We start from the raw sequence: 12,328 nt of genomic DNA on the forward strand, positions 1-12,328 counted from the left end.
CTGTGCTTGAAGGTCACCGAAGATTTCATCAAGTCAGTCCTCATTATCTTTGGCCTCTCTGTAGCATTTATTCATTCAACAAACATTTCCTGAACAAAATTGATGTATTCCTCTTTCTTAAGGAGTTCACAATTTGGTAGGTGAGACTCCTTGCGTAAACAAAATTATATATTGTGGAATAAACCCTGTAACTAGAGTATATATAAGGCACTATGGGAAAACAAAAACAGAATTTATTAATTCTGTTCAGGAAAGTTAAGAGAGGATCATTAACACCGCTCTCCCTGAATGACCTGGCCCCCCAACTCCCATCACCTTCATCATCCATGACACTTAATTCAGTCCACTATGCATTAGACACCCAGTGTACATAAGTTACCATGTTGTGTTCTGGCACCAGCTCTTATTATCTGTTTACCTAGGTCAAGTTACTTAAGCACTCTAAACCTGGTCCCTTACCTATAAAATGGGCTTGTTAATAACTAAGTAACTGAATTCTTTTGAGGATTTTTTTAAAAAGGTGACCCATATAAAACACTTATCAAAGTGTCTGACCCATAAGCACATGACAGATGGGTTAAAAATATTCGTTCTCCTCCGCCTTAAAGGAGGTACAGGCCACTACCACCTGATGAAGGAAGAAGGCATTTAAGGTCAGGAAGAGCATAAGAAAATGGGTGGAAACCTTCATCCATCCGTGCATTCAGTAAATATGTATTAAGTGCCTGTTATGTGCCAGCCATTGTTCTAGTTGCTGAGTGTATGAAAGTGAACAAAGCAGACAAAAGAAAAAAATACCCTGTACTTGTGTAGCTGACATTGTAGCAGAGAGAGACAGACAATAAATAAATAAATAGGGTACATAGTATATTTGTGATAATTGCTATGGAGAAAAATAAAAGAGGGAAAGAGGTAAGAGGTGTTTTGAGAGTGGACTGCAATTTTAGATAGAGTAGCTAGGAAAGACCATAATGAGAAAGTGACTTTTGAGTATAGATCTTGAAAGATGGGAAGGAACTAGGCATGCAGGTGAGTAAAAGCGAAACCTTCCAGGCAGAGAAAAAGCACACGCACAGACTCTGAGTAAGACACATGCCTGGTGAATTCAAGGAGCAGCAGAATGAAGGCCAGCATTGTTGAAGGGGGCTGCTGAGGGATAATAGCTAGAGATAAGATCTCAGTGGTAATGGGGGACCAGACCACAGAGGGACTTTTAGGTTATGGTAATGACTTACTCTGTGTGAAGATGGGAAGCTAAAGTAGCCTCTCATCACTTCTAATCTGGATGATGATCATGGTCATGATAATACATTATCTTATTCAATTCTACAAGTATTATCTAATGCCCATTTTATGGATGAGAAAGCTGAGACATAGAGTGTTTAGGTCACTTGCCCAAGGTCACACAACTAGTGAATGGTAGAGTCAAGGTTCAAACCCAGTTCTGTCTGAATCCAAAGTCTGTGCTCCATAACTGTTCTGTTTAGAAATGTGAACTTTATTATATGAGTTGTAGAGAACCATTGGATTTTTTGAAGGAAGAGAGTGACGTGATCATACGGATGTTTAAGAAGCATTATTATGTGAAATCATATAGGATAAAATGAAGCAGAGAGGGTGGAATGGCCATGACCACCTTCTCATAGATTAGCTCCACATAGGTACCTACCACTTATGTTTAAAAAATGAACTGCCACCTCCTTCCCAAAGCCAGCTTACTCTAGAGTTATCGCTTTCCTTATCATTGACACAATACAACCATTCTTTGAATCACCCGAACTAAAAACTTTTGGAGTCTTTGATTTTTCCCTTTCCCTCATCCCAGGTATTTCTTTTCAGTGACTTAATCCTGTTTGTCTTCACAATGTGTCTTGAATTTGTCCTTTCTCTGCCTTTGTTTACATGTACCATAGTTATCATTTTAACTCTATCAGTCCTTGACATTTACCACCAAATTACTCTCCTACGTCATCTCCTTTCTGTATAATTTTGTGTTGTCTCCTAAATTCTGGGTTCCCTGAGGCTTTGAAAGTACCATGCATTGTTTATCTCTGATCCCTAGTGTCCAGCCCACAGTGGATCATCGAATGTACTTCTACATTCATAATTGCTTTGCTCCTGTCTCCCCTTATAAACGTATAGTGCTTCATTTCCCAAGGGGCACGTTGTAACTTTATTCTGGCATTCACTCTCACATAACTCTCAACAGATATGGTGTCCTGGAAGAGTCTGGGCTTTGGGGTCAGTCTCTCTGTATATATATATATGTATGTACACACACACACTTAACAAGAGTAGAGTTGAATTTAGAAGTATTGCTCTATAGCCCACTCAAGTGGAGAGAAATCTTCATTCAGAAAACATTGATTGCCTCCCTAGTATGTCCTAGCATGCTCCTAGGTACCATGGACAATAAAAATTAGTAAAACAGGGTCTCTTCCCTTGAAAGAGCTCATACTGACTGGAAGAAGCTACTGTGTTGAAGTGTTTATAGTGAAGGAATATGGCAAAGGAAGGCATCAATTACTCCTTAGAGGAGTCTTCAGAAAGGAGGGGGTAGTTGAGAAGTCTTGAAATTTGAGTAGGTATTCACTTGGCAGATAGAAAAAAAAAAAGAAAGAGGAGGGTCTAGAGAGAGAACAAGATGTGCAAAAGCACAGTGGTATGACATTGCATGGTATGTGCAAGCAGTTGTAATCAGACTGAAGTGAAGGGTAGGCACCAGGAAGCAGCAGGGGACACATTAGAAAGGTAGGCAAGGGCCAGCTCTAAAAGGGCCTTAAATGTAAAACCAAGAAGTTCGTGTGCTTTTCTAGTAGCTGAAGGGAGACTTTGCAATGGAAACTTTGAATGGGTTCTAATCATCCTAACAAAATTAAACATTTGAAAACTAACATCTGTGTGGTGAGGTTAAATGAACTGAAATTGTTTGGTTTAAGAGAACAGGACACCTGAGAAGGGAGCTTTCACTCTCTGAGGTGGTTATACAGAGGATAGCAACCAGTTATTTTCAGTTTCCACTGACGACAGAGCAAGAAGAAATAGGCTTAAGATCTCAGTAGAAGGGAAAATTACCTACAGAAGGGGTCCTTCGCAGAAAGATTGTGTGTGACTGACGTAGATGATTAAAATGTTGTTTGCTCAGCCTCTCTGGCTGTGTGCTGGCTTCTGTGTGTTCAAACCGCCTGATTTCAAAAACAGGGCAGAGACTGCAGGTTTTCAGGCTTGAATGAGAGTATTCAAAATAAAAAAATCTTTTACAAGGCAATTAGTTATTCAGATATTTTGCTATCTGCCTAACTGAAGTTTTGGAAATGTATTTGAACACATCACATATAAATATTATCTTTCATAATATAGCACTCCTGTTTATTAGAAAAAAAGAAATGATCAGAATTTGCTAGAGAAATAGGTGTTAATTTGTTAAAGGTATTTTGTATTCATGTACCATTTCAGAAAGTTATTAAAGATTAGGTAGATACAGTTAGTATAAATTCAGTTATTAATCTTTATGTGTAACATTTATTGGTCAGAGGATTATAATTAAAATCGCTATATGGTTTATTAACTGATGGCACTTTATCAGTGAATATAGTGAATTACTCTTTTTTTTGTTATCATTCGTTTATAACTCACCTTATTAAGATATTATAAAATGTTAGTTTTTTCAAATAATTCCAATTTCTGGAACTACTGTTTCTGTTTTTATTGTTTGAAAATATATACAAGACAGAGGATTATAGGGTGACCATTTTGTTCATCCTCTTGCATGTTATAAAGAGAAGTCCTATATCTATCTCATACCCCTGCCTAACTGTTGCTGGTGAGAGGGAAAGCACAGCCTAGGATGCAAAATGGCACTTGGCTGCTGGCTGGAGTGAACCTTGAAATGCTTACGGAATAGCTACCAGTGAGACTCTGGCAATCTGGACAAGTATTATTGGAATATTTGATGTTAATGTAAAAATAACATAATTTTGAGTTAACCAGATATCAAAGGGAAAACAATTTTATTTCTTAATAAACTAACCCAAACACTTTGAAAGTGATTTTGAACATACTCAGATTAGATTACCTTTGTACTAACCCAAGAGATGTCTATATCCAGCTAGTACACTTGGAAGGGCAAATTATTGCATAAATGCCATTAGCCATTAGAAGTGATGAAGGTGAATGTTCTTAATTGCCTTCTGTACTTGACATCGAACCACACAATAGGTCCTGAGAGAGATGATGGCTAACGTGTGAACTGTGTAGATGTGGTAAGAGAGACTGAAGACATGATAATACAAAGTAAATATACTTTAATAAGTAGAAATGCTTTGCCTTTATATTTTAATATTATATATTCATTTGTTTTTGACCACGCCGCACGGCTTGCAGAACCTTAGTTCCCCGACCAGGGATCAAACCCGGGCCCACAACAGTGAAAGTGCCAAGTCCTAACCACTGGACTGCCAGGGAATTCCTTTATATATATATTAAATATATATATAATATATATATTCATTTTTAAATGATTGGTCTAAGTGTCATGCACATAAAGAAAAATTTAGAAGACCACATATTCCCTGCCAGTTTGAAACCTTAAGATGGACTCCTGATGTGAGGTTATGTAAAAAATAAATATTGCAATACAAATTTAGCAGTTTGTCTACCATACCAAGATATTTCTCAGCTTGACAGGATAGGCACTTGGCCATCTTTGTCCCCGCTTTGAAGGGAATGTTACAATTCTAAAAAAATACATGCATACTCTGTCTACCACTCTTTCTGATTTTGACAAAGATATTTAATAGTTAATGGTATAGATGTTATGCAGTGTTTATCTTTTAAAAATGTAACCATTGACTCTACTAAACTTTTTAACAGGAATTAAAGTTATGGCCCTCCTTCTGGATAAATATTTATCAAATACAGTTTCTGAAAATTAAGCACTTATAAACATGCATGTCAAAAAGGAACTTTTTAGATCACCCAGAAGATTGCCATATGAGCACAGTGCTATTTTTGTGTTTTCCTTTCTTGTATTCACCATGTGCATTTAAAAAAAAATTATGATATACTTGTACAATTTAGTGTTCTAAAAAATTGGGTGGGTTTTTGTTGTTGGGGTGTGTGTGTGTATGTGTGAATAATTTGTTTCCATAGAATTCACAAAATATAGATCAATTTCCTTTCCTTTAGGAAGATATGCCTTCAGTTTCCCTAAGCTCCTAATGTTTTTAGGATTTTAGGATTTAGGAATTCAATTAATTTGTAAGAAAAAAAAGAAAATGTTTATTTCCTTATTACTTGGAATATTCAGCATACTCTGAAGGGGATGCACTTTGTGAACATATAACACTGCAATCTCGGGTAAAGACCTCTCTTTAGGAAAGTGAACCTCCCATTGATTCTTCTACAGCTGCAAGCCTTACTTAAGACAAGTTGCCCTTGAGGTTTTTGTTGCTTTTTGTTCTTATAGCTCGTTCTTGAATTGTGTCATTTCAACCTTGTAGTACTTCGAAGTGTTTGGTGGATCAGTACACTAATGCAAAATTTTAAATATTTTACCTACATGGGATAAATAGTAATCCCAGAAATTCTAAAAGAAATCATTGTGGCCACTTCAATTATCAGCATCATGCTTCCTGTGGCTGTTTGTTTTGAGCCTGAAGACTAACATTTCTTTTAAGTTGTTCATATCATTGGAACGTAACAGTTGTTAGAAAGCTGTAGCACAAAAAGTATGGGACTGATTGGTTAAATACGATTTTTTTTCCTTAGACACTAAAACAATAAGGATTAAATTACTCTGTAATTACCTAAATATCCTCCACAGCCTTTTCATAAACCTATTTGCAAAGAATATTCATTTATTCTAAACAGTAATCCTTAAAGCTGAAAACCCCAAATAAGTATGAACATCAGTGGACAAACCCATCATCTAAGGATTATAGACTTATAGCATCCAATAGAATGAGAAAAGTGGATACTTTATACCATATTTATCCTTTGTTTTTAAGTAAATCCTTGATTTCATTTGCAGCTTAGTCTAGTATGAGAGTTATATTAAAGAAAACACTTGGATTCTCATCATAGATTTTTTTTGGTCCTATACTTTCAAGACTTTTATCATTCTAACCACAGCATCCCTTTTCTAGTGTCTCTGAAAAGAAGATACAATGTGTAGGCAGACAAATAAAATTTGACATATTATCACGATTGTGTGGTCAGATTCTGTTTATAAATCAGCATAAAAAGCCTTCAGTTATTCTTTTTTGATGGCCCATGCAAGTAAACGAGGGTAAAATGTGCTTGCTCTTTTACATTAATTTGCATCAACAATGGCCAGAAATAAATACAACCTCACAGACGAATCCAGCTTTCAAGAATATATTTCTGTGATAAAGCAAAGAACAGAATGCTGATAACATAAACACACATTCACTTGGACTATTATTATCAATACTTAAGTGAATGTTCTTTTCTCATGAAAAGGATAGTTCATTTTGCCATAATAATCTAGACATTTTAAGAAATACGGATTAATGTTTAATTTTTTACTTTTTTCGGTCATCTTTCTGTCTTTTAAAATGCGGAGTTCATTTTAAAATCCAGAGCACTGTCACTAGACCCCAGTAGGAACTACCCCAGACATTTAAAAAAATTTTTAATTAGTTACAATGAATTGAGTTCATTTATTCATTTATTTCTCTTGTTTAAGAAAAAGTCTCTCGGGCTTCCCTGGTGGCGCAGTGGTTAGGAATCCGCCTGCCAATGCAGGGGACACGGGTTCGATCCCTGGTCCGGGAGGATCCCACATGCCCGTGGAGCAACTGGTCCCATGCGCCACAACTACTGAGCCTGCGCTCTGGAGCCCGTGGGCCACGGCTGCTGAGGCCCGTGCGCCCAGAGCCCATGCTCCCCAATGGGAGAGGCCACCGCAATGAGGGGCCCGCGCACTGAAGGGAAGAGTGGCCCCCGCTCGCCAGAACTAGAGAAAGCCCGCGTGCAGCAACGAACAGACCCAACTCAGCCAAAAATAAATAAATAAGTAATAATAATTTTAAAAAAAGAAAAAGTCTCTCTATATATATTATTAAAAAATACTAAAAATATTGTCGTTATTCCATTCCAGATCCGAGATACTAAATCAGCAGATCAAAAGACAACCCTCTTGCATTTTATTGCTGAAATTTGTGAGGAAAAATACCGGGATATCCTGAAATTTCCTGAAGAACTGGAACATGTAGAAAGTGCAAGCAAAGGTAATTGATTTGTAACTGCTTTGAGACTACAGCTTGTCTAAGTAAATATTTTAAGCGGTAGGATTAAATAATCTATAAGCATTAATCGTAATTTTTATTTGGTTACTGATATAAGAAAAGCAGGAAGATAGTTTCCATTAGCTTATATTTGACAGCATAGTGTGTTTTAATGACCTGCTTTTGACTGACTTTATTTTTTAGCACTTCTAGGTTATTGAAGCTTTCATATCTCTGATCAAATAGTATATTTGTTCATTTCATAAATACTTAAGTGTATATTATTTGCAAAGGAACCATACTCTGGGGCCTTTGGTGATATCAAAATGATCGTGAGATAGTTCTTGCTTGAATGTGTTTAAAATCTAGAAGGGAAGAAAAGACATATACACAAATACTTTATAAAACAAAGATGAATTTGAGAAGTGCTACAGGAAAAGATAATGGACTGTGGTTTAGATGAGAGAGAAAGAACCTTTGAATGGATAGATAAGAGGAGGCCAACAGGGTGAAGCACGAGAATAGGATTTTTACTGACATGGAAAAGGGGTATGCTGTCCAGAGAGCAGACAATATGAGAAGGCACAGTGGTGGAATGTGTTAGGATGGTGAAAGAGTCATTGACTGTCAGGCTGAAGCAGTAAGGTAGCCATTTCAGAGACTTCAGTGTCATGCTAAGCAGTCTGATCCTGATGAGGTAGGTGGCAGGGCATCATTGAAGGACCAGAATGGGCAGAACCTGGCACCAGTGAAGAACAGGAGAGGAGGACCAAAAATGTCTCCAAGACTTTAATTCGAATGGATTAGCTTTGTTGGTTAGTAAGTATTGTCTACTTTTAGAAGAGGTTGAAAAGTGAAAGAAAGGAGGAAGGGTCAAGGAAACATTTTTTGAAAGTAAGATGACGTATGTGGAGAAGTACATTTTCCCTCTTGGATAAGAAGAGTAGGCCATAAATCTTATATTTGAAACTGCACTATAGTAATTCTGCTTCTCTGTAACTCCGAGGACTTTCAGTAAGGACTCAAAAGCATATACGTTTCCCGAGTTTATTACAAACCATATAAACCTGTTAGTGTCCTTTGAAGGAGAAAAAAAGTGTGTCTATAAAACCCAGAAAGTCGTTTGTGTAATATTGTTCAGTGGTCATCTCTGCCGGTCTGGTTGATTGTTGATCACATCCTCAACATATTTCTTGAATTGATTGAAGTTAATGAAATTTCTTTAATTCTTTTAATTTAATGAATATTATAGTTGTTGCTGTTGTCTTGTTGGAAGAGAGTAATCATAAGGGTACCTATAGTTCCTCTAGTCTCAGCCAAGTACGTATTATACTCAGTTCTATTTGTTTGTTTCCTGCGTCTGGGCTTTTGGTAAATCCTTTCATATTTTTCTTTTACAGTATCACCAACTTCTTTCTTCCTATCCATTTCAAGAGCAAAACCTCTCTGTTGTATTTTGCTTATTTCTGCTTTCGTGTAGTCTTCCTGCCATTGTATTCGAAAGACTTGCCAGAAATCCTCTTCCTATCTTTCTGTTTGGGCTGCAGCAATCCCCATTCTCAAGTTATTTTGACTAGTTCTTTTTCTTTCCCTATGAAATTCAGACTCAGAGTTTGCAACTCAACAAGTTCTTAAGTACATTCTGCCTGCTTGCATCCCCCTTTCATTTCCTTCTAGTTCTCATGCGTCCAGAAATATTTTCTCTTGAGCCGTTTTTATTCCTTTTTAATAATCCTGTCTCTGTGTATGATTTCATGCTGCATCATATGCCTGGAAATCTCACCTGCCCTGTTCTCTAAGACAACTGACTATTGTTTGTCAAATCACTGTTCAGAATCCATTTCCTTAATTTTTTTTTAACGTTTTGCTACTAAAGCCTTAGAACAAAATACTTGTGAATTTAGTTTGCAAGAAAAAACAGAATGTGGTATGAAAGGTCAAGCCACTTAACTTCTTATTTATAGTTAAATACTTTTCCTTGGTGTCTAAGTCTAACTTGTCTTCTTTGCTTAATACAGATTTCAGTCCTGTTTGAATCACATTCTGTCACCTCCAGTACTGTGTATATAGCAAGCATATCTATATTCACAACCAACCAGCAAAAATAAAAATAGATCAACACTATATATTAATTCATTTTCCATGATTTTGGACTATCTCCTTGTGAAATGATTGCCTACAAAAAGAAAAAAGTACCTGTCTTTTTAAACTGGAGTGATATAGATAAGATGAAACTAATTCAGTTAATAATTGAGTTATATAACTCATATTTCAAGAATAATTGTATGATTACTAATATCTTCTATTTTTTTGTTTTTGTTTTTTTTCTTATACCTTTGAAAATTCTGTCTTTATTTTTTATGTTATTTTTTGAAGTATAATTGATTAACAATATTGTGTTAGTTTCAGGTGTACAGCAAAGTGATTCAGTTATATATACCTATATCTTTTTTCAGATTCTTTTCCATTATAGGTTATTACAAGCTATTGAATATAGTTCCCTGTGCTATATAGTAAATCCTTGTTGCCTATCTATTGTATATATAATAGTGTATATCTATTAATCCCATACTCCTAATGTATCCCTCCCCCCTTCTGTGTTTTTTGATTATTAAAACCCAAGTACCTATTTTGATAGAATAAGGATCTTTTCTGTCTGCTATAGCAAATAAATGTATTTCAGCTCAGTACTAAAGTTATAGACCTCAAATTAACTGACAAAGAAAAAAAAATTACCTTGAAGTGAAAAGAAAACTTAAAGTAAGAAATATGTGGGATTCATGGAAAAATGTATTTTATAAATTGCCTTCATTCCTTGTTAAGCTAACCTTCTAAAATTGTGTGTGTCTTGGACGATGCAAAGCTATGGTATAAACTTAGCATATTTTCCTAGAGCTCAGTAACTCAAAGATATTGGGAGAAAACACATCATTTTACATTAACACAGAGATATATTATGGAGTGGAATGCAAAATTCGCATGAATTTTTAAAATAAAACAGATGACTTCAAAGAAATTTCACACTTGCCGCAGATCCCTTGGGGAGCACGTTCAATCTTCTCTTCCATTAGGGGCTCTTGGGTGGGAAACGTTTATGAAGCATTGCCTAAAGAATTGGAGAGTGGTTTGGTTTTGCTTTGGTTTCACTTATTTATTTATCTATTTAGTTATTATTGCAGGGAGTGGGGGAGGCAAGCCGCCCTTATGAAGTTCAGACTCAAACAGTACAATGGAATCTTATTACCAGTGGAATTCATAAAATAATATTTCTCTGGTCATTTTCTTCCAGGTTAAATTACAAATCTGCAGGTCCTCTCATTCCTGTTTGACATACCAATGAGTCTTTAGAGAGAAAAAAAGTGGTTACTATAGAGAATCTAATACCTTTAAAATATTGAAAATATATTTGATAAACCACCATTACCTTTTCCCCAATGAATAATTTTAAAGATTATATATGTATATATAATTATATATAACAGATATCTAGATCTGTATTGTATAAAGCATTGCTGGTTTACTAGACCTAGTTTGTAAATCCTTCATTGTTTTTCCCCACCCTGTGGCTATCACTTTAACTTTCGGCTTTGAGGATTTTTACAGTTTGATGTAAAACCTCTAGTGTTTTATAGGTCAGCTCCAGGGATTAAAACAAAAGGGTTAGTAAAGTTTAATTAAAACTATTCCATTCAACAGGAGAAAATTATATTAATGTATTTGAAGGTACTATTAATCCTAAGGTTTTGCATACCTCCGAAATGGGTTTCACTTCAGTTAAATTACTGCCATCCTACAAAATAAAAGTTGGTTAAGTTTTCTATAAGCAGTGTTAATTTCTTATGATTTAAATCAACTATTATAAATTTTAATGACCAACCATACCTTTTGATAATCTGCCATCTTTCCATGCTATATTAGTAACTCTGATTAGCTATTTACCCACTCTGACTTCTTCACAGGATTAATCGTGATGAAAGTTTAGATTAGAGGAACTATTGTAGGGAAAAATCTATGAGATAAAGGAAAAGAAAAAAGTAAAATCATAGCAGAGTTAAAAAAAAGTTGGGGGAATGCAAAAAAACAAAGCAACATTTTCTGAAACTCCAGAGCTGGCAGAAGCTTTAGAGATCATCTCGTCCCTGCTAAAAGAGACCCAAGATGGCATTTAGTCCAAATTCATCATTTTACAGTTGAAGAAACTGAGGCCCAGAATGACGAAGGAATTGCCCACGATCACACAGTCAATGAAGGTTTGCAGACCTTTGTCTATTGTTTTATTACATACATTTCAGCTCCACTTTTCCTTCCTTTGTGGTCTAAAATATACAACAGAGATTCATGCTCACATATCGGAAAACATAGAAAATCAACGCTGACCAAATAAAAGATTTACTGGAGTATGAATGCCACTTCCTCTATACAGTACTCCAGTCTCTCTATCCCCATTTTGACAGAAATACCCTTTCCTTTCTCTGAGTCACAGCAGTACTTCAGCTTTATTAGTAATACAGCACCTGCCACATTTGCATTTTTTTATTTCATTGTATGCTTCTCTCTGTACCTCCTAGGTTGAGTACCTCAGTGGCAAGGAATATGCCCCATTTGTCCCAACAGACTCAGTGCTAGCCCAGCATCTCAGAGAGAAGTAAATGCTCAATAAATGTTTACTACATTGAATCATTGCATATCCTTTTAGTACAGCAGGCGTATTTCAAAATAAGGCATTATGGGAAGTTGGCAAGTTGAGAATAGCAACCTGAAAATTACTGTTTACTGTAAATACAAGAGGAGAAACAAGATAAGTTAGAATAAAGAAGACACCATGACTTAACAATATTTCCTGGTCCATGTTTTACTTCTTTCATGGAGAAAGTTAAAATTGGAAACAATCGAGCTCTTAATGGAGAGTATCTAAACTTATGGAGACTACCAAACCATAAAGATTTATGGTGAACAGTAAGGATTAAAAGTCTCATAGGAACTAATGGCAGCCAACTGTCTTAACGTAATATCTAACTGCTGAAACATCTTTTATTCTAATGACTGAACAAAAAAAATTACTTTTATACTGTCTACTG

At 35.7% G+C, this 12,328-nt stretch overlaps 1 protein-coding gene across 7 annotated transcripts in view; it reads left to right on the top strand.

Annotated features, from left to right (window-relative positions):
- Positions 1-12,328, top strand: part of DIAPH2 (diaphanous related formin 2) — an 865,471-nt gene that overhangs the window by 465,474 nt on the left and 387,669 nt on the right. For all 7 annotated transcript variants that reach the window (XM_082447366.1, XM_082447367.1, XM_082447365.1 and 4 more), the window contains one exon: positions 7,124-7,253. In XM_082447366.1, the coding sequence (XP_082303492.1) occupies positions 7,124-7,253 (130 nt within the window). The remainder of the gene's footprint in view (positions 1-7,123; positions 7,254-12,328) is intronic.

The sequence above is a fragment of the Balaenoptera physalus genome (genome assembly GCF_965194825.1).
Source record: "Balaenoptera physalus genome assembly, chromosome: X".
NCBI classification, from domain to species: domain Eukaryota; kingdom Metazoa; phylum Chordata; class Mammalia; order Artiodactyla; family Balaenopteridae; genus Balaenoptera; species Balaenoptera physalus.